General features: G+C 48.3%; 1 protein-coding gene across 6 annotated transcripts in view; it reads left to right on the top strand.

The window, feature by feature from the left end:
* Positions 1-27,237, top strand: part of GRB10 (growth factor receptor bound protein 10) — a 198,230-nt gene that overhangs the window by 49,693 nt on the left and 121,300 nt on the right. For 4 of the 6 annotated variants that reach the window (XM_073809482.1, XM_033862771.2, XM_033862772.2 and 1 more), the window contains exon 3: positions 15,275-15,372. The exons of 1 other annotated variant lie outside the window; for it this stretch is intronic. In XM_073809482.1, the coding sequence (XP_073665583.1) occupies positions 15,322-15,372 (51 nt within the window). In that variant the 5' untranslated portion in view covers positions 15,275-15,321. Of the gene's footprint in view, positions 1-15,274; positions 15,373-15,482; positions 15,676-27,237 lie in introns of those variants that run through there. One more of the 6 variants, XM_033862773.2, reaches the window with a different exon arrangement.

Below are 27,237 nucleotides of genomic sequence, written 5' to 3'. Positions count from 1 at the left end.
GGATTCACTAACAATCATGGCAAAGTTTCAGAAGCTCGGGCTGCATCAGTTCTTCTAAGAATTAAAATACAGCTATCGAGCTCACTTTTTTGGGGGGTAGGTGATTCAGGGACCTAGTGCAACATTTTACGGGTCCAAAGGGTCTTGCGGGGGAAAGTAAGCCCCTGCCCCCAAGGGCTGCCCTGCTGCTGGCTGTCAGTACTCTCCTGAGAGGTCTCTGCTACCCCAGTGGCAGGAGTGCTGACCCTCTGTTTTCTCTTCTCTGCTCCGCGTCGCCCCCGATACCTTGGGGCACCTGCCTAGGGAACCATCTTGTTTATTTGTTTGTTTATTTTTAATTGCAGTATAGTTGATTTACAATCTTGTGTTAGTTTCAGGTGTATAGCAGAGTAATTCAGTTATATATATATATTCTTTTTCAGATTCTTTTTCATTATAGTTAATTATAAGATATTGAATATAGTTCCCTGTGCTATGCAGTAGGTCCTTGTTGTTTATCTTTTATATATAGTAGTATGTATCTGTTAATCCCAAACTCCTAATTTATCCCTCCCCGCCTCTCTTCCCCATTGGTAACCGTAAGTTTGTTTTCTATGTCTGTGAGTCTCTTCCTGTTTTGTAAATAAGTTCATTTGTACCTTTTTTCATATTCCACATATAAGCAATATCATATGATGTTTGTCTTTCTCTGTCTGACTCACTTAACTCAGTATGACAATCTCTAGATCCATCCATGTTGCTGCAAAGGGCATTATTTCATTCTTTTTAATGGCTAATATTCCATTATTTATAGGTAACACATCTTCTTTATCCATTCATCTGTCAGTGGACATTTAGGTTGCTTCCATGTTTCGGCTACTGTGAATAGTGCTGCTATGAACAGAGGAGTGCACGTATCTTTCCGAAGTACGGTTTTCACCAGATAGATGCCCAGAAGTAGTATTGCTGGATCATATGGTAGCTTTATTTTTAGTTTTTTGAGGAACCTCCATTCTGTTCTCCATAGTGGCTGTATCAGTTCACATTCCCATCAACAGTGTAGGAGGGTTCCCTTTTCTCCACACCCTCTCCAGCATTTATCATTTGTAGATTTTTTGATAATGGCCATTCTGACCTGTATGAGGTGATACCTCATTGTAGCTTTGATTTGCATTTCTCTAATAATGAGTGATGTTGAACATCTTTTCATGAACCTTTGGCCATCTGTATGTCTTCTTTGGAAAAATGTCTCTTTAGATCTTCTGCCCATTTTTTGATTGGGTTGTTTTTTTTTGGTATTGAGCTGTATGACTTGTTTGTATATTTTGGAGATTAATCCCTTGTAAGTCTCATCTTTGACAGATGTTTTCTCCCAGTCCGTAGGCTGTCTTTTCGTCTTGTTTATAGTTTCCTTTGCTGTGCAAAAGCTTTTAAGTGCAGAGCATTTTACTGCACCTTGTTTTTTGTTGCCACATCAGTATTTGTAATCCAAGCAGCTTGGTGTTTTTAGGCTGCGAGGTTGTTTCCAGCATTTTGCCATCATGGTCAGCTTTACGGTGCAGCCGCTCGTTTGCTCCCATTGGGCGTGTGGGTGCAGGTGCCCACGTCCGTCCTCAAGGCACCTGACGCTCTCCCAGCTCCAGCACTGGGCTCGGGGCTGGCTGGGAAGAGAGGAAGCTCAGGCCTTTTATGAGATTCACTGAAAGAATGAAATTAAGAAGATCTGATGCCACCATCTTCAGTATTTTGTAATTTAACGAGAGACCTCAGTCCAGAATCTGGGAAGTGTGATTTAGATATAACCTCTTGGGGCTTTTTTTCAAGTTTTCTTTAGGAGAAAAGAAGTCTCTAGTCAGTGGTCTGTGTTTTATTGTAGTGACAGTGCTTTCCTCTTAGGTGTTGATTGGAAGGATTTTGGAGTATATATATTTTGTAAAGTATTTAAAACCAAGGGCTGTTTTATAGAGCATCCTGGGTTTTTCTGATGAAGTTTGAACCACTTTCTCAAGAATTATGCAATCAGATTTGTAGGCAGCAAGGACACATCTGAGTGTTCTGTTTCCCACTGGTGTTAACGTCACTTATTCCCACGTGAAGATTGTGCTTCTGGGACGGTGGGTGGTGTGGCTGGCAATGTGGGTGGCATCTTGCTCGTCCCCACTCCTCTTTTTTTTTTGGCTACGCTGCGAGGCTTGTAGGATCTTAGTTCCCCGACCAGGGATTGAACCTGGGGCCACGGCAGTGAAAAGCGCTGAGTCCTAACCACTGGACTGCCGGGGAAGTCCTTCCCCTTTTTGACTTAATTGATTTAGTCTCTTAATTTCTGTTTCTTGTTTTATAATTTTAATATGCAAAGATCTGTCCCTTGGAAGTTACCCAGAGGCAGTCAGTAATTTATAGTGATTCATGAACCTCAAGAATCAGGGATTATAAGTGATGATGTCAATAGTGAAAACAAAACATTAATGAATTAAAAAAAAAATATATATATATATAAGAGAAGATAAGTTCTTTTCAAAGGACCCCCATTTTAGATCTGTATGTAAGTTATCTACATTTTTAAAAATTAAAAAAAAAATTTTAAACTTTTTATTTTATATTGGAGTATAGTTGATTAACAATGTTGTGGTAGTTTCAGGTGTACAGCAAAGTGATTCACTTATACACACACGTATCTATTCTTTTTCAGATTATTTTCCCATTTAGGTTGTTACATAATACTGAGCAGAGCTCCCTGTGCTATACAGTAGGTCCTTGTTGGTTATTCATTTTAAATATAGCAGTGGGTACATGTCATTCCCAAACTATCTGGAGAAAAACATGGTCCAAAAGGATGCACCCCAGTGTTCACTGCAGCACTATTTACAATAGCCAGGACGTGGAAGCAACCTAAGTGTCCATCAACAGAGGAATGGATAAAGAAGATGTGGTACATATATATATATATATATATATATATATATATATATATATATGTATATATAATATAGTATACAATGGAGTATTACTCAGCCATTAAAAACAATGAAATGATGCCATTTGCAGCAACATGGATGGACCTAGAGATTGCCATACTGAGTGAAGTAAGTCAGACAGAGATAGTTAGGGAGTAATCCACATTTTAAATTATAATGGCTTTTCTTCTTGCCCCATCCTCCCTCCTCCAAGGTCCCCTGGTCGTGCACAGGCAGGATCCCATAATGTTGGGGGGCACCCCATCCGTCCTTTGCTCTGACTCTCAGGCCCTCAGTGGTTCCCCGTCCGTGAGGTCCTGTGTCACTGTGTGGCCCTGGGCAGGTCACCCAGCATCTCAGAGCCTGTGCCCTCATCTGCGACACAGGGATGGCCACGCTCACAGGTGTCAGAGTGGTCTAGGTTTCACTGCGCCCGTGTGGGTTTCACCTTGTCCAGGGCACACATTTACCCAAGGCAGGCAGGTGTCCTCCTTGTCTCTGCAGACGCGGGCGTGAGCAGGACAGGGTGTGGTCCCTGTGATTCTGTGTCCAGTGCTGTCCCCAGGTCTTCTGCCCTGTGCAGCCTGCCCATCCTCTGTGGCTGTCCTCCCTCCCTTGTCTCCTGACGTCATCCAGTGGTGCCACCTCGTCTGAGCATGGGCTTAGCAATCCCGTCTTGTGCCCGACGCACAACCTCCGTGCCCGCACGCCCCTGCTTCAGAGGTGGGGACGTGTCTCAGAAGTCCAGTGCCCTGGTTGAGGGTCTGTATTGGCTTTATTCCCCATGTGGTACAATGCATCCTTGTAGCTTAGTTATTTTATACTCAGTAGGTTGTGTCTCTTAATCCCCTACCCCTACCTTGCCCCCTGACCCCACTGGTAACCACTAGTTTGTTCCCTGAATCTGTGAGTCTGCTTCTGTTTTGTTATAGTCACTAGCTTGTTGTGTTTTTTAGAGTCTAGGTGTAAGTGAGATCATACAGTTCAAACAGCATATTTCAAACGAGTCTTTCCAAGCGCTGAGATGTGCAGTCCTAGGTCCTGCTCGCACACGTGGTCAGAGTTAGACCCTGGTCCCTAAGGACACAAGGTTTGCAATGATGGGGTCATTCTTTGCTGCAGGTAGTTCTGGTGGCTGTTTAACCTGCACCCCTCCCCCTGCCCTTCCACCAATGCCTGATGGAGAAAGGCGAAAACCGGCCTTCTAAAAGGGATTCTTTATATTTGCATAGGAAAAAATAATAGATTTTTCAAAGGCAAAAACAGACGGGGCACAAGCTTCCAGTTGGGAGTCTAGCCCTTAGCGTTCAGTTATGGCCATTTTGAAAGCTGAGTGTATTTTTCACTTCAAACAGCTTTGTAGTTGTAGGGCCCCCCAACCCACCCCCCAGAAGGAGAGGCGTGATTCTTCAAAGCTTTGTTGCACTTTTCTTCCATTTTTTCCTCTTGCCAACATCATAAAAAAAAGGAATAATAATTGTAAAAGAAAAAGATGAGAGCGGTGGTTCTCAACATCAGAAGCGCCCGAGGAGCTTAAAACAACGCCCCTTCTCCCAATTCGAGATCTTGTTTTCACTGGTCTGGGGTCCAGCCCAGGTAATTGGAGTTTTAAAAACTCCCGGAATGGATTTGCTGCGCAGCCCAGTGGTGGGCGCCGGGTCGGCCCGAGTGTATCGCCTGACAGTCCTGAAAAACATGTTGCTTTGCAGCCCTCATCCCCAAAGTCTCTGATTTAGTAGGCCCAGGTCTGGGCTGAAATTTGTATTTTAACAAGTTCCCAGGTGATACCTGTGCTGTCTGTTCATAATCTGAAAACCATAGGACTGTTGGGTTCTGGTTAAGGGAGTGGACTTCTGGACTGAGCTCTCCTACCTTCCTCAGTCCTTCCCATCACTAGCCCTGGGACCTTGACCGTTCTGCTCATTTCCTCTTGTAAACAGTGGGAATCATACACACACAAATCCATAGACACAGCCCAGGCCTGGTCTAAACAAGTACATGGTTTTCTTTATACTGGAAATATATAGGTGGAAGGAGGGTGGGTTGGTTTTTTTTTTTTTTTTTTTTTTTTGCGGTATGCGGGCCTCTCACTGTTGTGGCCTCTCCCATTGCGGAGCATAGGGTCCGGACGCGCAGGCTCAGCGGCCACGGCTCACGGGCCCAGCTGCTCCGCGGCGTGTGGGATCTTCCCGGACCGGGACACGAACCTGTGTCCCCTGCATCGGCAGGCGGACTCTCAACCACTGCACCACCAGGGAAGCCCAGGAGGGTGGGCTTTACTCAATTTGATCGTAAGATTTATTTTTTAGTTTATTCTGATTTTGGTATATATTTCTAATGAAAGTTATAATTTCATTGAAATTACCAGATTTCTTTCTTTACTAATGCCCTTAAAATTACCATATGATGAAAAAAAATCATTATATTCCTTTTCTTAATTAAAATTTCGTGTATTGGTGGGTTTTTAAAGTGTATTTTTAAGAATTTTGTCTTTTATTATCTTTCTTGGATTTTCATAAACTTTGTTATGTTTTGCTTTCTGGTTTGTTTTTGACCAGATTTCCTTCCTTCTGGTTCAAGGCTGGATTCACATTGTTTATATAATTTCTTTTTCCCTTTGTAGACGGTGCAGGAGTCATGGCCTTATGTGTTCTCCTGTCATGTCTCTTGCTTTGTGTTACCTCTCTCCACGAGGGACGGTGCTCATTGACCTAACTGTCCAGAGACGGTTACTGTATTAATTTTCTCCTTGGACCAGCTATTTAGGCCAGTGCTTGTTTTTGATTTTCAAGTGGCTGACTTGTTGCTTTTTACACAGATGTTTTTAATTTCTAGCTGTGTTGTGTTTGGCTGTGGCTCAGGGCGGGTTGGCACAGTGGCCGGCTGTCCCTGTGTCCACCCTGGCACCCGTGGAATCGGGTCTGTGCCTTCACGTCACAGGGGGAGGGGCTCAGCACAGGTGTTTCTTAGCTCAGAGATCTTTATGTGTTAGCAAGAGGCGCTGATACTCTTTGTGGCTTAGTATTTTTTAAAATCATTTCACAGGTGTTTGTAAATATTTGCACGTGTGCACTTTTCATGCCTAATCATTAATTCTGTCTCACCATTGCAGGGTGTTGTGCATTCTTTTGATCCCACTTTGATTCCTTCCTTTGCCCTCAGTGATGAGCACAAGTGTCCAGCAACAAACGCTTTTTCTCACTTCCTCCTTGGAGGTCTTAGGGTTTTGGTTGGTTGGTTTGCTGTTAGTGTAAACTTTTTACGGAAGCACAGCATCCACTTTTATAATTGAAGGTTCGTTTATAGTGTTGATTTGTTATCTGGAGGGTGAAGACCTAATACTGCTTTTGCTCATTACTAATTACACTTCTATCTGTGTGGATTAGTGTTTCTTTGTTTTAAAGATACTTTTCTATCATTGCCGCCACTGTTATTGTTGTCTTTGAGTGTGTGTTCTTGTATCTTTGCCTGTTCTGTCTCTGTCTCTCCCTTTTCTAGCTCTCTTTTTAAAGCTTTTCTATTTCACTTTGCTTTGGGTATTTTGTTTTACATCGGCATTTTTTTTTTTTTTTTGCGGTACGCGGGCCTCTCACTGTTGCGGCCTCTCCCGTTGCGGAGCACAGGCTCCGGATGCGCAGGCTCAGTGGCCATGGCTCACAGGCCCAGCCGCTCCGCGGCATGTGGGATCTTCCCGGACCAGGGCACGAACCCGTGTCCCCTGCATCGGCAGTCGGACTCTCAACCACTTGCGCCACCAGGGAAGCCCATCGGCATATTTTTGAATATCATTTTCAGAAGAAGGGAATTAGACAGTTGACATTTATTGCTCCATATGTCATCCATCTTCTGAACCAGTTTTTTCTGCTTTGAATGCTTCTTCATCTGCCTGTTTTCTATTTTCCCTTTGATGTTTCAAGTATTACTAGTTTATTTTTATCCTCTTATTATGATTGAAAAGACAAGGATTCTGCTTTCAGTTCTGCAAGTGATTATCTTAAAATATCGTGAACATTGCAGTTATATTTTCCCTAGTAAGGGGCAGGATCTCTGCCTTTTATGAAAGGCACAGATTTCTTTTTAACAAATCCTACAGGGATTCATTTTAAGATTTGAAACTTCTCTTTTAATTTTTTTGTTTTTTCTTTTAAAAATTGTTTGTTAATTTTTTCCAGTTTTATTGAGATATAATTGGCATACAAAACTGTATAAGTTTAAGTTGTACAGTGTAATTATTTAAGTTTATTATGAAATGACCACAGTATTTAATTTTTAAACTAAATTTTATTATTTAACCTGTCCACCGACAATTGTACTATTTAGTTTTATGCTATTATACGTTATATGTTATACATTATTTATTGCACATTGTTTATTATACTGTGATACCGTTTAGCCTTATTAGTTGGCAGATGCTTCTTGAGGCCCTACTACGTGCTGTCTGGGTGTGGCAGGCATCAAAAGGTGGGCGGCATTTGCGGGGAGAGAAGAGAAAGAATGAAACAGACGCTCTGGGGAGCACAAAGAACATTTCCTGAGGAAGTGGAGCGGAGCTTCTCAGCAGTATTAAATGCTCATTCTGGATATGTGGTTACCTGAAAACAGAAAGGGCCCATTCACACAGTCTGGGATTCAGGGGGTCCTGGGCATGGCTGGTTGCCTTAAGCAGAGGCATCGTGTTTTTCTAGAGTGGGTCAGAGATGGAGGTGGGCACAGGGACCAGTCTGGAGCAGGTGCCTGGAAAGCAGGGGGCAGTGTGGGGATGGACAGGCCAGTGGGCAGCAGCCTCCAGGCTGCAGGAGGACAGCCCATAAACCTGGAGGTGGGCGCGGACCGCAGGCCCCAGCCTGACCCTGTTTTCACACTGTGGGTCGCAACCCATTGTTGTTCCTGGAAATCAAGTCCGTAGGTCACGAAAACACCTTTAACGAGGAGAACAGAGCAGAAGGGGATGGATTGGGGCAGGCTGCGTGTAGTCTTCGCACTCGCTGAGCCGGGGTCACGGGGAGGCTGCAGGATCCACCCGGGCACCCGCTGTGTCCACCACAGTCAGCCTTCTCATCAGAGTCACGCTCACGGCAGGCGGGGTGCTGAACGGCTGAAATCCACCGTGAGTGTCATCTGTAGCTGGTCGTGATGTGAAAGGCACGGATAAGCACGTCATCTGCGTCAGCCTGAGTCTGCAGGGTTCCAGGGAGGAACGCCCCACGTACTTTTCAGAAAAAGGGTTGTTGAGTGCAGCACTTTTCACGTTTATGACAATTGTACCATTTTAATTTAGTACACATTGCCCTTAAAGTGGAAAAAAAAGAAAACCACATAAACATGAAAAGAACAAAGGCATGTTCAAGTTCAGCTGCTGGGTCCAGAAGTGTAAATATTGACAGTGTTAAGAAAAATGTTGACTCTAGAATCAGCAAACTTTTGACTTTGCCTGAACTGTGTTTCTGAACTACAGTCCAATAAGGGGAACAGGGCAAACTTTATGAAGAAGATTATTTAAATTTTTATCACAAGTTCAAAACTCAGTTGAAATGGGACATACATTATTTAGATTGGAATTCACGCGCAGGAGGACTGAACTTTCAGAAGTAAAGGGACGTATGGAAATAAGACAGCAAGCGGAACTTAGCGATGAGCCCCTTGAATCAAAGGAATGAAAGAGACAGTAGTGATGGGTACAATTTCTTCGTCATTCTACGCGTGTTAGTGAGAATCCCTTTTATCACCGTAGATAGAAAGTTGCAATGTTGACCTGCTTTGGAAACTGTTCCTCAGTACCTGTATGGAGCACACCATTTTTGTTAAATCCACGGATGACTAACAATTTAACCTCGTTAAAGTAGCACAGTGTATCATTACCTCTGTACTGTTGTAGGGCATTTAGAAGTAAGGTTTCCTCGGACTCACAGACATAGAGAACAGACTGGTGGTTGCTACAGGGGAGGGGGCTGGGAGAGGGAATGGGTTGGGAGTTTGGGGTTAGCAGATGCCAACTGTTACACAGATAAACAACAAGGTCCTACTGTACAGCACAGGCAAGTATATTCCATATCCTGTGATAAACCCTAATGGAAAAGAATATGAAAAAGAATGTATATATGTGTATAACTGTGTCACTTTGCTGTACAGCAGAGATTAACACAAGATTGTAAATCAGCTATATTTCAGCTAAAAAAAAGAAGTGAGGTTTTCTGTCCAGAGTGGGTACAGGTTTTTTAGTCTCCATGAGAACAGGATAATGATAGAGCTTTTAGTCTTTGTCAGGTGTGGGTGACAAATTATGAGATAATTTTTATGCAGGACTTGATGGATGGGTTCAATTTCGCCTCCTAGACAAGTGGGTTACACAGAGTCACAGAACTGAGAAGGGGTCAAGATACATCAAAATGGAAAAGCTTGAATAAACAAAAGCTGTATTTGGAATCACTTCTTTATACATCTCTGAGTGTTAGCATCCTAAGAAATTCTGCCTGCTCTCATGGTTGTGTTATAAAAATTAGTGAAAGTTGTCAATTTTATTAAAGGAAGCTCACTGAATAGCCAACTTATCAATAATTTTTTTAAACATGGGGATAAAATATACAAAACATAAAATTTGCCATTTTAACCATTTTGAGTGTGCAGCTCAGTGGAATTATGTTCATAAAGCTGTGTAAACATCACTGCTGTTTATTTCCAGAACTGCTTCATCATCCCAAACGGAAATTCTGTGCCCATTAAACAAACCCCCCACCTCCCAGACCCTGGTAACCTTTATTCTACTTTTTGTCTCTAAACTAGGTACCTCATACAAGTAAGATCATACAGTATTTGTCCTTTTGTGATTGGTTTATTTCACTTAGCATTGTTCGTCTTTAAGGTCCATCCATGTGGTGGCGTGTATCCAAATTCCATTTCTTTTCAAGGCTGAATAATAGTCCATTGTTTGTTTATAGTACATGTTGCTTACGCATTCATCTGGCGACGGACACTGGGTTTAGTTCCACCTTTCGGCTGTTGTAAACAGTGCTGCTATGAACATGCGTGTACAGGTACTTGTTTGAGTTCTTGCTTCCGATTCTTTTGGGTGTATATCTAGAAATAGAATTGCTGGAACTTGCGTTAATTCTGTGTTTAATTCTTTGAGGAATTGTCATGCCAGTTTTTACAGAGGCTGCACCTTACATCCTCACCAGCAATGCAGAAGGGTTCCAATTTCTCTGCATCCTCACCGTACTTATTATTTTCCTGGTGTCTCATTGTGATTCGATCTGCATTTCCCTAATGACTAGTGATATTGAGAGTCTCTTCATGCTTGTGGATCATCTGGGTATCTTCTTTGGAGAAGTGTCAAGTCCTTTGCCCATTTCTGAATTTGGTTTTTGGCTTTTTTGTTGTTGAGTTGCAGGAGTTCTTTATTTATTCTGGCTATTAAGCCCTTATCAGATATATGATTTGTAACTATTTTGTCCCTTTCTGTGGGTCTTTTCACTCTCTTCAGAGTGTCCTTTGATGCACACATTTTTTAAGTTGGATGAAGTTCAGTTTATATGTTTTTCTCTTTTGTTGCCTGTGTTTTTGGTGTCGTATCCTCGAAATCATTGTCAAATCCAGTATCATGAAAAATTTTCCGTATGTTTTATAGTTTTAACTCTACATTTAGGTCTTTAATCCATTTTTAGTTACTTTTTGTTTGTAGGGTAAAGTAAGAGTCCAGCTTTATTCTTTTGCATGTGGATATCCAGTTTCCCAGAACCACTTGTCGAAAAGACTGTCCTGCTGCCCAGTGAATGGTCTCGGGACCTTTGTTAAAAATCAGTCCACCATGTGTGAGGGTTTATTTCTGGGCTCTCTGTTCTGTTCCATTAGTCTATGTCTGTCCTTATGCCAGTATCACACTGTCTTGATTACCATAGTCTTGTAGTAAGTTCTGAAGTCAAGAAATGTGAGTCCTCCAACTTTGCTTTTCTTTTTCAAGATGTGTTTGGCTATTTGGGGTCCCATGAGAATCCTTATGAATTTTAGAAACATTATATCGATTTCTGCAAAAAATGCCAGTGGGTCTTTGATAGGGATTACATGGAATCTATAAAATGCTTTGGATAGTATTAATCATCTTAACAATATTAAATATTTCAACCCATGAATACATAATATTTGCCTTATAGCTTATTTATGTTCTTATAGCAACATTTGGTAATTGGTGCACAAGTCTTTTGCTGCCTTGGTTAAATTTATTCTTAATTATTATTTTTGATGCTATTTTGAATGGAGTTGTTTTCTTAATTTCCTTTTCAGATTTTTCATTGTTAGTATTTGGAAACACACCTGATTTTTGCATGTTGACTTTTGTATCCTATAGATTTGATGAATTTATTTATTAAGCTCTAGGGTGTGTGTGTGTGTGTGTGTGTGTGTGTGTGTGTGTGTGTGTGTTTGTAAATTTTAGGGTTTTCTACAGATAAGACCATGTCATCTGTGAACAGAGATAACTTTAGTTCTTCTTTTCCCATGTGGATGTAGTTTATTTCTTTTTCTTGCTTGACTCCTCTGGCCAGAACTTCCTACACTTTGTTCAGTAGAAGTGGCAAAAGGATCATCCTCACCTTCCTTGCTTGTGATCTTGGAGGGAAAAGCTTTCCATCTCTCATCATTGAATGTGATGTTAGCTTTGGGTTTGATCTATCTTATTAGAGGCCAATTAATCCAAACCTTTTGCTGTGTCTAACGGTAGTTTTCTTTTCCCAGAGAACCTGCTCAACAGGGCTTATGGGATATGTATTTTTCTGGCTGGGAAGCAACCACATCTGGCAAATATTGGGTAGGCCAAAAAGTTCGTTCGGGTTTTTCCGTAGCCGCAGAAAAACCCGAACGAACTTATTGGCCGACTCAGTACTTTCAAAGGTGATATTTAGGTGGTAAAGCTGGCACATTTAAATATTTTCGGCACTCTTAACCTCCATTAAATTTGCAGCTTCCAGGGGAAAATAAACAGTACGTCTCCATACGTCGCCTACATCCAGGAGTTCCTGAGGGTGTGCAAGATAGGGCAAGCAGGCTGCACGGGTGAGCGGGGGACAGGGCAGTGACAGCAGGGGAGGTGGGGACGTGGGACAGCCTGATGGGAGGGGCACAGAGAGGATCCTGAGGGGCCAGGGGGGCTGTCCTCTGTGCAGAAAGGAGGGGCCCGGAGCACACTGACCCCTCCCCCAGGCCATTGGGAGTGAGGTGAAGGGGAGAAAAACAGCACCCCCAGGAAAGCGCGGCCACAGTGAGGGTGGAAGGCAGGAGGCGTGTTTGTTGAAAGGGCTGGGGGGTGGCGAGGACGTGGCGGGTGCCGGGCAGTGGCCCATAGAGTCGTCAGACCCACGCGGCCGTGTGTTTGCGGTGGGGAGGCCTACGGGGCATCGTGGCGTGATCCTGGGCTCTTACAGCTAGTGGTTGGGGTGTTAATGTGTGTGTGTATTCGGAGATTTATTTTAAGGAATCAGCTCCAGTGAGGGTGAGGCCGGCAAGTCTGGGATCCGTGGGGCAGGAGTTTGCTACAGCCTTGAGGCCAGATTCCTTCTTCTCCAGGAAACCTCCATCTTTGCTCTTAAGGCCTCCAGCTGGTGGCACGAGGCCCACCCCCACCGTGGAGGGGACTCATTTTAAGTCCCGTGTCTGCAGATGTTTCCACTTCTACAGAATGCCTTCGGAGCAACCCCCCACTGGTGTCTGGTTAAAGGGCTGGGTGGTAGAGTGTGGACAGACGGACACAGGAGGCTAAACTGCCGCGGGGGCGAGTGGCCTCAGGGCTAGAGGAGCCTGAAGGCCTGGGGGCTGCCGGTCCTGCGGAGGCTGCAGGGAGGCCACCAGCCTCACCCGTCCTGCCGTGGGGACAAAGCACCTCCGCCATCTTGTTACCATTGCCAGGTCTCTGCAGCCCAGCGGCCTCTCACGGGCCGTCCTTGTGTTTCTGTGCGGTGACTTAAAGAGTCCCAGAGACCTCGCAGAAGACATAACTGGGTGACAGTAAATGCTTCTGCTCCTTTTAGCTGTGAGGACAGTTTGGTAGTGTTTTAATAATTTGGGATCTGTATTAGTTTTCTAGGACCCCCATAATAAAATATCATAGACTGGGTGGCTTAAACAACAGAAATTTATTTTCCCATAGCTCTGGAGGCCAGAAGTCTGAGGTCAAGGTGTGGGCAGGGCTGGTCCCTCCTGAGGCCTCTCTCCTGGGCGTGTGGATGGCCGTCTTCTCCCCGGGTCCTCACGTGGTCGTCCCTCTGTGTGTGTCTGTGTCCTCATCTCTTACGTTCGATCAGGACCCATGGTAATGTCTCATTTTGCCTTGATTACTGCTTTGAAGACCCTACCTTCAAATATGGCCACATTCTGAGGTCCTGGAGGTTAGGGCTTCAACATATGAGTTTGGGGCGGGGTGAAGGGGACACAGTTCAGCCCATAACTGGATCTGACCTTGATTATTTTTGCAATCATGTTTGGTGGAATTAGTATCCCCAATTTTATGCCCTACCTAAGTCTTCCAGTTTTCCTCTGAGAAGCTTCTGTGAGTCTTTTATTTCTGAGTTCTAGAAAACTGAGCCTGTGATGTGAGTTGAGGGAGAAATCTGACATGTGAGGAGCCCTGTCCCGTGACGATTTCTGGTCTTTCCCGGTCTGTCCTCTGCGTCCTGCATGTCACATTGTGCCATTGTGCTTTAGCTCATCCTCTCTGTGGGCTGTTTGTGGTGCTTCTGGAATTTCTCTCCCGTGGATTTAGTTCCCTGCAGTGTTGGTTCAGCTGGAACCAGCATCGGTTCGTCTTGTCCTGAGCAGGTCCTTGTCTGTAGTGTTTCTTCCAGTCCCATTTTTCCTGGGTTTTCTGTTCTTTCATTGAGAGAAGTGAACCGTTTTCTCAATTTCTCTTATTTTTCTCATAGTAAAGCTACTTCAGGGAAATAAGCCTTTACAGGCCCTGGAGGGTAAGATTGGGAAACACCTTCTCAGCTCTGTTTCCCGGTTCACGCATCATCGAGGCTCTGGTTACTGTTCACTGAAACGCAGCCTCAGGGGTGAGCTGTCCCCTTGGAGGGGACACTGGACGCCCACCTGCCCCCGTAGGGGCGGAGGGTGTCCCTCCAGGTAGCCCTGGACGTGGCAGGTGGCCCTTGTTGCTGTCTGGTTTTCTCCCCTCTGACAGGGTGATGCTGAGGGCCCCCTGAGCCCCCTTTGTGAACCCTGCCTGCGTGGACACAGGCCCTGAAGAGCCAGGCAGTGTCTCTCCGCCGGTGCTTCCTGAGAGTGAGGCTGGGGGCTGCCACGGAGAGAGTTCTGTTACCAGGGAGCACAGGGTTCATCTGTGGGGAGTGAGACCAAGAAGGGGCATCTGCAGCTCAGTGTGGCAGATGGAAGGACGGGTGTGAGCCCAGAGTGGACACTGACTGAGCTATCGTGGGTGGTGGTGATTGGTGAGGGGCAATTCAGGGGGGCTTCCTGGAGGAGGTGATCCCTGAGCTCATTCCTACAGGGTAGCAGGACTTAGCTGCTGTTGGAGTTGAGAACAAAGCCTATGGGTGCAGAGGCTGGAGAAAGCCTTGCATGGTCAGGAGTCATGAATTGTTCAGGCGTGGCGTTTTTTGTGTCCAGTCCGGACCAGGGTGCTGTGCCGCCCACCCCCGCCCCAGTCCTCTGCATTTTGCGGGAGGTGGGGTTTGTTGGGGTCGGCTCCGAAACTCTCACTGACTGCCTCGTACAGATCAGGTGTGTGGTTGTACCCCAGGAGATTCAGGAGGAAGACAGGACCTCCCTTCCCTGCCCGTCGGGGGCTCCTTGCAGGAGCCCAGTGTGCGTCTTCACGGAGCTGATGTCGCTCCAGCCCTCCCGGGAGTCGGGGGCGGGTCTTAAGGTCCATTCCAGAGGCCCCGCCCATGAGTGTTGTTCCCAGCATGGCGCCTGCAGGGAGTGCCTGGACTCTGTAGGTGGCGGCTCAACGTCCACTGACAGTGGTTCCTTCTAGGCTGTGGCTGGTGGAGGCAGCATTTACACGGGTGGTGCTCAGAGGACGCCGGCAACGCCCCACCACCCCACAGTGCTTCTCTGGACTCAGGCGGTCTGTGTTGCCCAAAGTCCCAGAAAGTCTTCAGGGTGTTAATAACTGTGGATGGCCGCCCCCTCACCCCTCTGAGTGCCTCTGCCCCACGGGCCCTGTGACCACAGGTGGCTGCTCGAGCTTCTGGAGTTGGTGCCAGCCCCCTGGCGCCCCCAAGATCCGAGTGGCGTCCGGCGTCACCTGTGCAGGCGCGTTGCCCCTGAGCCGCCGGTGAGCGGCGGGCTTTCCCTCTGGCCGGGCTTCTCACGGTCTGTCTTCGTTCCAGGTGCCGCGGCCCAGTCCACGCGATTTGAAGACGGCAGGAAGGAACCGATGGCTTTAGCGGGCGGCCCAGACTCCTTTCTGCACCATCCATACTACCAGGTATGAGTGAGTGTGGCAGCGGATTCTGGCAGTGGTCTGGCCCAGGGCCGGGGCACAAATGTAGCTCATAACCTGACCACCCATCACTAGCAGGTCAAGGAGGAAGTGCTGAGTGGGGCTGTGGACGCGCCCTTTAGCGCAAAGACCAGGCACTTTCACATGGCCTTCCTTGCTTTGCTTGGAAGAGCTCATCATCACTGTGACCGCAGCATCCTTTTCTACAAGACTTGCATTGTAGTGCACACTTCCCTGCAATGAAGCGGGCCCTGTGTTGTCTCCTGCAGGGCCCTGAAACTCCAGATGGTGAGTGGGAAGGGTGGCGAATGTTGGGATTTCAAGCAGAGGCATGAGCTTCTGGGACGAGGAAGTAGGAAGGAGAAGATCCTCGGCCCAGCAGTGACCTGCCTGTCACAGGTGGAGCCCTTCCCACCCCGATAGCATCAGGCAGGCTTTGTGGGACCGCAGGTTCACCTCCAGCCCTTCTGCATGGGCTGCTGGACGAGTTTCATCTGTAAGTGTCCTTTATCTCCTGTGGCAGGTTTTCGTTTGAACTTTTGCTTTATGGTGTAGACAGATACGTTTGATCCTTAGGTCTTTGGATTTGACAAGTGAATCTTGGTTTCTCCTTCTCAGCCCTGCAGCCTGTGAAGCACTTGTGCCACCTTTCTCCCGGCCTCTGTTTTTCCAGCAGGAGTCGTACGTTTTGAAGTCCCTTGATGTGATATTTGCACTCCTCTGAGCTTGCTTTTCTCTCCCTTCGTCTGTGAAGTCTGTGCTTAGCTGCAGTGATGATAATTTGCCCATAGCATAGGGGCTGCAGAGAGGTATCTTTTTAATTTTTTTGGTGTCAGAGAGCAAGAGGTCTTGGAAGAAAGACTGGAGATTAGGCGTAGCATTCACTGTGATTTCTGGATTTGAGACAAAGCCACAGTCAGTTTCAAGCGAGACAAGGGGGCTGAAACCTTCGCAGAGCCATGAAGTTTGCTGGGGACCCCCAGCCTGTTCAGTGGGTGAGCGTTCTCCGGATCCTGCCCTCTGCCTCCTGGGTGATCATTCCCTGGTCTTAAAGAGGCCGTGGTTGCCTCGCCCTGTCGGTTGAAACGCCGTGATGCCGCTGTGGTCATGGGTTCAGCTCTCACTTGACCGTTTAACTTTGGCTGGCTGTCACCCCAGCCTGCCAGCCTCACACTTGGCACCAGCGCTCCCAGGGAAATGGCATCAGTGAACTGCAGGGAAAACCTTCCCCGGGGAAGTGTGTCTGCAAGTTAGCCGAGCAACGTCCTCTTTGCTGGTCACAGAGTGAACCGTAAGGGCCAGATAGGACGTAGGGAAGGTTCCACCCCAAAGCCCTCTTAGCTCAACCCACTGGCATCTCAGATTTCCCCTGGTCCGGGCAGGGATGGCAGGAGTGCCAGCTGTAGCCAGTGCCTGGCTTCGCGGACGTGTTAGGTGTTTGTAGTCGCCGTCCCAGTTGCCCAAGGCTCTTCCCAGGAGCCAGGAGGCCGCGGACACACGGTGGGCCCTGCCAGCGGAGCCTGTCACCCCGGGAGGAAGGGCTCCGTCGTGCCGTGCCGCGGCCTCTGCAGGCACTGTTGCGCTCCTGCGAGAGTCCAGCAGGCGGGCTTGGCAGCTCTCACCCTCTGTTCCTGGAAAAATCAGCCGACAGTTCCAGAATTTCTCAGAACATGGGATGATTTACAATGCGTTCGGTCTTGAGTAATCTGCAGTTACAGCAAATAGATACATCTCCAAGTTTTTAGCGAGAAGAATTTCTTTGTAAGATCGTCAGCGTACAAATAATGTTCTCATTCTAGCTGCTCACTCATCGCTGTGGCTTGGATTAGGGTTCAGTCAATGAGTTGCTGCTCAGTCGAGTTTGTTCTGGACATAGAAGCACCAGAAGGATTTTGTGCATTTAATCACCCTGCTTCCTGCTTCAGGGACAGAGGCAGCAGGTTGGTGGGGGGCATGGGATGGGGGGCTGGTGGAGGGGGGGTGGACTACTTCACTGTTTGACTTAGGCTGTTCCTTTAAACTGTGATATTGTCACGGTTCTCTGGCCTTGGGGGAAACCATGAGATGCCTCAGTGCCCCTGCTGGTGAACAAGGGTGCATGGTGTTGTCAGGGTGCCGCGGGGATTGGGAGAGGGGTGTGGAAGTTACCCGGCACCGGGCCAGCCTGGTCTCAATCGCCCACCGAGAGTCGTTCCCTGTAATTCCTGGGGTTTTTTTTGTTGTTTGTTTGTTTTGTTTTGCTTTTTTTCTTTTTGGCTGTGCGGTGCAGCTTGTGGGATCTTAGTTCTCCGACCAGGGATCGAACCCGGGCCCTCAGCAGTGAAAGTGCGGAGTCCTAACCACTGGACCGCCAGGGAGTTCCTCCTGAATTCCTTGGATGCTGATTGAACACCAGCCGGGTGCCACCTGCAGTGTGAGCGCTGGGTGGCAGCTCTTCTGCAGAAGCTGCTTTCCTGGGGCTCCTGACTCCTAGTCGGGGAGAGGGTCATGGGGAAACTGGCAAATGAGATAATTGTGAGTAATGATCATGATTCTCAAGCAAAGAAAATCTGACAGTGGGAGAGAGAGAGGCCAGGAAGTCAGGGAGAACCCCCTGGAGGGAGTGCCCAGAGCTGGGGGGCAGCACCCGGGCCGGGCTGGGGCAGAGCCTTTTCAGGGGCCAGAGGCCGGCACACCTGGCCTAAAGAGCCAGGGAGGGGTCTGGATTTCAGTCACTTAGGAAGGAGAGGTCTTTGGGGATTTATAAATAGAGGCCTACAGCCCACTGTCTGCAGTTCTAAAATCCCCAAAGCTATGAACCAAGAAGTTTCTTCATGGCTCACATCTTGCAGAATCTGACTCGACCTGTCGGAACTGGGTCCCTCAAGTACACGGGGGGGTGGGCTCGGTGACCGGGCCGCCCTGGACCCTGGGTCATCTTTCTCAAGTCCAGAAAATTTTTATTTCCTAGCCATATCCTCCAGGGTTCTGGTTATGTACCTATTATGAGGTACATTTTGTTTCTCTTTTATACATAAAATAGCATTCGCTATCCTTCAGAAACACACACACACACACAGAAAATAAAAATGAGTTCAGGTACAGGCATTTGAGTAAAGTGTTGAACTGTGATGTAGAAACGAGATGCTTGAATGTAGGTTTGAGATTCAAACCTGTAGGTTTGAAACTTGAGATAGGTTGTTAAGGTTCCTGTCAGTCCTTAAAGATCTTGGGGGAGAAGGTGTCCGAGATCCCACTGACAAGAGACAGCGGGTCTGAGATCCTGCGCGGCCCCTCATGGCCTATGGAGAGGAGACGGCCCTCGGTGACAGCCTGCGCACCCAGCCTTTTCAGGCCTAGCCACCCCAAGAGAAGGCTGCTGTCCTGGCCTTCCTTGTGCAGTGGCTCCGCCCTCGGCATCGGTGAGATTGACAAGAGTCTGGCCAGTATGTCCCGCTACAGGAAAAACACGTGGATTGTTGAAGGCCCGCACCGGAGACTGAAAACTGCTCTGACCAAGCGAACCGGGCGACCTGAGGTAGAGCTCCGGGGCCAGAGGAAGGCCGGGGGCGGAGGCGTGGCCTTCCTCAGATCCTGGAGGAGACCAGTGGTGTGGAAGAGGAGGAAAAGGAGGAGGAGACTGCAGCTGCCGTCCGTGGCCTCAGGGGTCGAAGTGATGGAGAGGTTGATATCACAGCTTCTAGCATCCCGGAGCTGGAGCGCCAGAAAGGAAAACTCAGCGAGCGTCAGCTCTTCTCTCACGCGAAGCGGCTTCGCTCGTCCCAGATGCTTCGGGCGGTCTCCCTGGGTTAGGACTGCTGCAGGTGCCGATCCTGGGTGTCACGCTATTTGACGGGTATCTTTGTGGAAGGAACCAAGGGGAGCTTAGTTCCTGAGGATGTGATAACGCGGGAAACGGATTCCTTGAAAGTGGCAACACCCAGCCCAGCCTCCTTCCCTCTGAAGGGTGAGTTAGCTGGCTCCAGCGCCTTTGCCACTTGTCTTCCCCAGGCCCGAGGCCAACCTCGGAAAACTAAGCCTGGGTCTATGCCATCTAGGCACCTGGAATCTCCTGTCAAGGGTCAAGGTTCAGAACAGCCTCAGGCCCATCCTCATCTTCAGACTCATGAATGCAGTTTTTTGTGAATTTAAATTTGTTTCTACCTATATTTTTAGGACCAGTCTCATTTTTAATAAGGTAAAAAAAAGTCTACAGACAAAAACTCCTGTTTTTGCCATGTGAAGTTCCACAAGTGCAGCTATAGAAAAGTGCCTGTCAGTTGAATAAAAACCACATTTGATAGAGGGGAAAAAAAAGATCACTGGCGCATCTTCAGATATTTAATCCAAATATTTATTTCTACTTTTATAATTTTTTTCCTGATTTCTGATTTGAAAACGCATCCGCTTGAATTAGAAGTCAAACGTCGTGGAAACTGTCCTCGTGATCCGGCCCTTCTGCAACTCCATTTGCCAATACAGGGTGAAACAGCAGCCTTCCTGCGATAGCCCCTCTTCCCCTGCATCCCCATCGATAATTTCATAAATTCTGTCTCAGTCCCACGTCTCTGCAGGTTGCTTCCTTGGCCCCATTTCAGTTGTGCATTCCTGAGCCCTCAGGCCAGGAGCCTCCCTTTGCATGGCAGGGGTTGGCAAGCTACAGCCTGTGGGCCAAATCCGGCCTCTGCCTGCTTTTGTAAATAAAGTTTTATTGGAACACAGCCATGTTCCTTCAGTTAACATCCCGTCTGCGGCTGCTTTGGGGCCTCACCAGCAGAGTTGAGCAGCGGCTGGCCCTCTGCAGACCACCTCCTGCTTTAGGACATCTGTTAGTGCAGTGAGTCTTCTGGGTGGACAGAGGCCCAAGTGGGCCTCCTTGTGTCCGCCTCTCTCCTCCCTCATCGTGGGGACAGCAGGGACAAGGCTCAGCTCACCCGTGAGACCTTGATTGGCAATCACACACAGCTTTGGGTCTTCGGGTGGGTTCACATCTGGCTCCTCCATCTTTCAGCAGCGTCTGAAGGAGCTGGATGCTCTCATCCCTTATGGTCTGGACTTGGGATCATTCTCTGGAATCGAATTCCATTCCCAGAGTTGGTCACTCTCATTTATTTTTTAGCCAAAGAGTCGTCCCATGGCTTCTCCATTTCTCATCTTCTTCACCCATACTTCGGCAAAGAGGCATTTTCATTGGACTTCGTTTTCTTCAAGAAATTTGTGGACAGTTCCTCCCAGTTGTCATGGTAGGAGGAGACGGATGCCAAGAGCAGTTGAGACATCACTTATTTATTTATTTTTTTCATTGAAGTGTAGTTGACTTCCAAAGTTGAGTTAATCTCTGCTGTACAGCAAAGTGACTCAGTTATACATATATAGGCATTCTTCTTTTTTATATTCTTTCCCATGATGGTTTATCACAGGATATTGAATAGAGTTCCCTGTGCTGTACAGTAGGACCTTGGTGTTTATCCATTCTGTATGTAACAGTTTGCATTTGCTAACCCCGAACTCCCAATCCATCCCTCCCCCACCCCCTTCCCCTTGGCAACCACAAGTCTGTTCACCATGAGGCATCACTTACTTCTATGAGACTCTTCCAGTGGATAGGATCTTCACCTAAAGCAGTTTCGCAAATCGTTCAAGATGATTTCTGAACTTAGTAACAGCCACTATTTAATAGAGATGTTTTGCACAGTGAAGCTGGTAGCTGATGAATGCGTTGACAATACGCTCTTCGTGACTGGACGCCTTTTAGGTTCTCTGTACGTGCCTTGCTCACAGTGTCACTGTGAGAATGAAAGTCACTTATGTAGAGCCCCTGGCCTTGTCTTGGCGGATAAACAAACCTCATTAAATGGGAACTGTTATTTTGATACACGACGTGAGCTGCTGATTTGTTAGAGTGTAGATTCTTTTTTTGTTCTGTTTTGTTTTTTTGCGGTACGCGGGCCTCTCACTGTTGTGGCCTCTCCCGTTGCGGAACACAGGCTTCGGACGCGCAGGCTCAGCGGCCATGGCTCACGGGCCCAGACGCTCCGCGGCATGTGGGATCTCCCCAGACCGGGGCACGAACCCATGTCCCCTGCATCGGCAGGCGGACTCTCAACCACTGCGCCACCAGGGAAGCCCAGAGTCTAGATTCTTATTTAGCAGTAGAATTTGTAAGTGTTTTTTTTGTGATGCCTCTGTCACTTCAAGGTTATAATCTTTTCAAGTTTTTGAAATCACTGTAGAAAATTCACTTCAAAAGGAGGGCTTCCCTGGTGGCACAGGGGTTAAGAATCCACCTGCCAATGCAGGGGGCACAGGTTTGAACCCTGGTTTGGGAGGATCCCATGTTCCGCGGAGCAACGAAGCCCGTGCGCCACAACTACTGAGCCTGCACTCTAGAGCCTGCGAGCCACAACTACTGAGCCTGTGTGCCACAACTGCTGAAGCCCACGTGCCTAGGGCCCACGCTCCACAACAAGGGAAGCCACCGCAGTGAGAAGCCCGTGCACCGCAACGAAGAGTAGCCCCTGCTCACCGCAACGAGAGAAAGCCCACGCGCAGCAACGAAGAGCCAGAGCAGCCAAAACTAAATAATTAAAATTAAAATTACAAAAAAATAGATGAGACTTGGTTTGGGTAAACATTTTCTCCCTGATGTGACAAACTCTAGTCATTTGGTTTTATTTATTGGAATCCTGGATGGTCAGTGACATGTTAGGAAACAGCACACGAGTTTACATTTTCTGTCACTTGTGGAATCAGTTGAACGCCCTTTTCTTTCAACACTGGGAGTCACGTGGCAGATTTGTTCATTCCCTTCGTGTTCTGGGAATGATGAGCCGACCATGGCTGCACGTTAGGATCAAGATGCAGGAGGAGGGAGCCCTGCCCTGGGAGACTCCCAGCCCTGGTGGGACAGACAAGCAGAGGAAACACAGACCATCAGTGTCAGCCATGTGCTTGGTGCGGGGGGCGGGGGGGGGGGGAACCGCGGGGACCCTGCGTCGTTTCCTGATGGAACCCGTCGCTCACCACTCAGTGGAGGTCGGCTATTGGGGAGAAGATTCAGCACTTCTGGATCCTCGACTTGGGTTCTCTGATTTTACCCTCCACCAGCCCTCAGAGGTGGGACCTTCGTACCTCTGTGATACCCATTTTACAGGTGAGAAAACCAAGCCGCTGACTGTGTGCTGGTTGGCATGCCGAGGACTTCACTTGGATTTTCCTAAGTGGGAATCTTCCCACCACCCCTCATGTTCTCCCCTTTTCAGATGAGAATAGCAAGGCAGACCAAGGCCATTTCCCCTACCGGGTAGCAGGTGTGCTTTTCTTAACGTTTGTACCTGCGGAGGATGTGAGTGTTCACGTTGTCGGGACCACACGGGTCCCACTCTCCTCAGAGCCTGCGATGAAGCGTTGTGTTTGTGTCCTGGGATTCTGCACTCACTGAATTTCCTTGATCCTAAAGTGCCATGGGATAAAGGGTCAATTTTAATGACAACTTTTCATTCAAAATAAAGATTATCACGTATAATCCTTAAATGTGGATAGGTTGGAAAGTGTTTAAATTTCAAAATTGTTAAAATGGGGGAGTGTCTTAGAATCCGTGAAAAATGAAGATTTTAAGAGTATACATTTCTTATGAGAGAGGGACAGACTTGCTCTATCCTGAATGCTTTTGTTTGTATTGACTAAATACTTCTGGAAGAGTGTGGGCTTGAGGTCTTGGATTTCTTCTGAAGTATCACAGAGCTGTATTTATTGAGTACCTTCTATGTGTTCTGTTCTGCATCTGATACCAGGGCAAGCCCCGTGCGTAGGTTAGGCATCTGTTCTTTTAGGGGGACCAAGGCTTGCAGGTGCTGGTAACTCCCAGGTCACGCGGCTGGTACCCGGTAGCTCGGGCTGGGGCCCGTGGGCCGCGTCTCCCCATCCTGTCTCTTGGCTTCTCCTGTGCATGGCTGGGCAGGTGTGTGATGCCGGCCGGCAGGCCGGTCAGTCGATGGAGGGGCCGGACTTAATTAATGCTCTGTCTAGTAAGGTTTCATTGCTGCAGCGGGGGCAGGGCTTGGGGCCAGCGGAGTGAGAGCGGGGGCAGGGAGAGGGCAGGATCCGCTTGTGGAATGGTGACTCGGGCCCTGGGTTCCTGGTGGGCTGCTTAGCGTCCTGGCTTCTGTTGACAGCCTGGCTTCTGTTGACAGCCACTCCCCTGACTCGTGTTTATTGCTGTCATGTGACAGGGCCTGCGGACCTGCACTTGCCCTTTCTGGTGTCAGCTGACTTCTGGCTGTCATCTGCGTCATCCCTTGGGGCCTGGGCGGGCCTGCTTGGTCTGGCCGCTGGCCATCGGGGCCCCTGTGCACCCTACCTTCTGCACATGTCCAGGCGGGCCCCCGGGTCTCAGGTTAATGCTCCCTCTTTGCAGGAAAGGTGGCTGGACCTTCTAAGGGAGGTGGACGGGGGTCGTGGTGTGCCCGTCACAGACCTGAACGCCACCTGCTGTGCTGTCCTCACTCACACTGCCCCCTTCTGCCCACGCGACCTCCACGCTCAACCCTGAGTTGTGTCTCACCTGTGCCCAGCCCACGTGGAGGCTCTGCCCCGTTTCCCAGAAGCAGGATGGCCCTGTTGGAAGCTGGGGAGCCCAGGGCTTGCCCGTGCCTTCGGCTCTGGGTTTGAAAGTGCGCTCTGGCCGTTGCGGGGAGAGCCTGCTCCCCCTGTCTCCCCAGGGGTATCCTTCCCGGGGCCGCAGATCAGAGGCCGTGCTTGTCTCCTGTCTGTGGGCCTGTTTGGTGGATGGCGGCTTGTGTGGGGGGCCAAGGCTGCAGGCGCAGAGCCTCTGGGGTGAGCCCTGTGCTCTCTGAAGACGGGGTCACGGGCGGGGCCCTGTCACCATGTTGTAATATCTGATTACGGCCCGTCGTGCACACGGTGGTCCTCTTAACGACTGGTTAGATTTGGAGATGAAGCAGGATGTGTCTTGGAGGTGATGGGGTGGTGTGGCACTTTCTTGGCTGGTCTGGGCGCTGGAGAACTTCCTTTTCACTCGGCTGCAAAGGGATGAATAAGCTGGATCCTTTCTGCAGGTGCATTGGACGGGCAGCTGGAGGACAGGGGCAGGTCGTGATCACGCAGAAAATGTTTCGATGGACGGAAACTTTGCAGTTGCAACTGTTTTTCAAAAATGGTACATTTTTGGAGAAGGAGGAACCTGAAAATTACTCCTTGTATTAAAGCATATGGAGTAATTTCAACACGAGCTTCTTGACTCTAATTTCCTATTTAAGCGTGTGGTCTTTATAGTAGCAGCTAGGTTTCCATAATATTCAGTGCCGTATTTAGCTCATACTGCGTCTCACAGTGGCCTGCCTGGGTCCTTGTATTGTTCCTGGCTACTTTTTCCTCTTTGGGCAAAGTGTCCTCTGCTCCCTGGGCCTCCCCTGCAGTTATTAACCCAGCAACGATCTTCTTATACAGTAAACACTCACTTTGGCATTTTCCCCAGAACACACTAAATATTTATGCATGTTCGAGGGAGACCATGAGAATGTGGCCACTGGTCCTTTAAAAATTATTATTATTTTTTTTTATTAACTAGGCAGAAGTCAAAAGAAAAGTGTTTGAAGTTCCTATAATTGAAGGCTACCATTATTATCAACATCTATGAGATTGTCCTCTAATTAATCTTTAAGGAAAGATCTTACTGAAATTTCTGTCACTGTGCTTTAGTTTTTCTGGAAAGCTGGTGGAAATCTGACATTTCTTTTTCTGGCCTTCAGCCTTTGGGGAGTTCTCCTGGGCTTGCTGAGATGTAGGAAGTTCTGTGAAGGTTTTCAGTCCCGCCCCGGCTGCTGGAGATGGGGAGGGGAAGGCTGTCTCCGACAGCTGCTTCCAGGTGCCGCGGAGCCCGCTCAGGAGAAAGGGACTGGGCTTAAATAATAAATTTAAAAAAATCGTAAAAGGAGCATAAGCTCATAGGAAAAACACGTCATTATTGGTAGAAACTTCCAAAGTATGACGGAAACGTAAGAGGCTGCATCTGACATTTATTTCACAGGGAAAGCGGCATCTACTGTGGTTGTTAAGGATGGTCACGATCAAGATGAAGATATTGAACGCACTTTGCCCAGGCTGCCACCAGTACCTGGGCAGAGGTCCTTGGTCCGTATCGCCCTTGACACCTGGGCCTTCCGCCCTCCAGTCTTTGCTCGAGGCCCCTTTTCAGAGAGTGAGGTCCTCCATCGAGTTTTATTTAAATCGCAGTTTCCTTTCCTGCTTACCCTGCTGCAAGCTATCCTTTTATTATCCCATGGCCCCGCCCTCTTAAATTATAAATAAATAAATTGCATAGTATGTTTAGTGCTTACTATCTGTTTTCTCCAGACAAAAGGACAGGATCTTTGCTGTAAGCACTAACGTGCCCGCCTTATACTAGAAGCTTGGTGTGTTTGTGTTGAATGGGTGAGTCTCTTTGAAGATCAGCTATATTTCTCTGATCCGTAGGTGACCCAGTGGTGGGGCACCCTCACCTCTGAAGCACTGCGATTGCTGGCCTGGTCACTGTGTCACCCTGGGGAGGATTCTCTCGTCCCCCATGAGCTTAAAGCCATTGATCGCTAACTGTAGGCTTCTTTTCTTTGGTTTGGCAAAGATCTCTTGTACCGAGAGCCGTGAAAGGCAGTTTCTGCTTTCAGGGTTTCCAGGGCTGATCGTCAGGGTCGGTGTGTTATGTTTCGGGGTCCCAGTGAAGTGGGGGTTGATGCATTTACGAAACCTGCTTCTTTTTTTTTTTTTTTTTTTTTGCGGTACGCGGGCCTCTCACTGTTGTGGCCCCTCCCGTTGCGGAGCACAGCCTCCGGATGCGCAGGCTCAGCGGCCATGGCTCACGGGCCCAGCCGCTCCGTGGCATGTGGGGTCTTCCCGGACCGGGCCACGAACCTGTGTCCCCTGCATCGGCAGGCAGATTCTCAACCACTGCGCTACCAGGGAAGCCCTACGAAACCTGCTTCTTAAGGAGCAAGTTCTCGGACTGAACTAGGGCCACAGTGCGAGGATTGAGGGTGCAGGCTCGGGGTCCCTGGGCTTGTCCTCTGTCTCCCATCCTGGGGTGTGATATGTGCAGGACTCACGTCTTGGCTTCTCCCCAAGCCAGCGGTTCAGGGTGAGCTGTGGCACGGCCTGGGTTCACATGCTGCTGTGGCCACACAGAGAGTGTGGGGGGACGTGGGGTTAGGAGGCTGGTCTCCGGGCTGGGGGCTGGTTAGAGTGTGGATTAGGAAGGGTTTGAGGCTTCTTCTTGTGTCTGGCGTAGGCACCGAGCTGAAGGGTGGCTGAGTGGCCTTCACTGAAGTATCTCTGGGTTTCCATTGCTGAATCTTCATGGGGGCTCTGCTACCCCAGACCACCCCAGCCCTTGGTGGGAGGGAGTTTCCCAGTGTGTCCTTGGAGATCAGACATCGGGATGGAGGGAGGGCGGGGAAGGGGTGCAGCACCTGATCTGCTGTTGATTCCATTGGTGTATTTTTCCTCTCCAGAGGTTGAATTTGGTCATTGTTTATCGTTCTTTTTTTTTTTACTTATCAGGTCATGCTTTCCTTTCCCTTCCTGAACACGTGGAATATATATATATATATATATATATTTTTAAATAAATTTATTTATTTTTTGGCTGCATTGGGTCTTTGTTGCTGTGCACAGGCTTTCTCTAGTTGCAGCGAGCGGGGGCTACTCTTCGTTGCAGTGCGGGCTTCTCGTTGCGGTGGCTTCTCTTGTTGTGGAGCACGGGCTCTAGGTGCACTGGCTTCAGTAGTTGTGGCGTGCGGGCTCAGTAGTTGTGGCACGTGGGCGCGGGCTTAGTTGCTCTGCGGCATGTGGGATCTT

The sequence above is a fragment of the Tursiops truncatus genome, chromosome 9 (genome assembly GCF_011762595.2).
Source record: "Tursiops truncatus isolate mTurTru1 chromosome 9, mTurTru1.mat.Y, whole genome shotgun sequence".
NCBI lineage: Eukaryota > Metazoa > Chordata > Mammalia > Artiodactyla > Delphinidae > Tursiops > Tursiops truncatus.
Note: the sequence above shows the minus strand (reverse complement) of the source record. Positions and strands in the feature narration are given on the sequence as shown.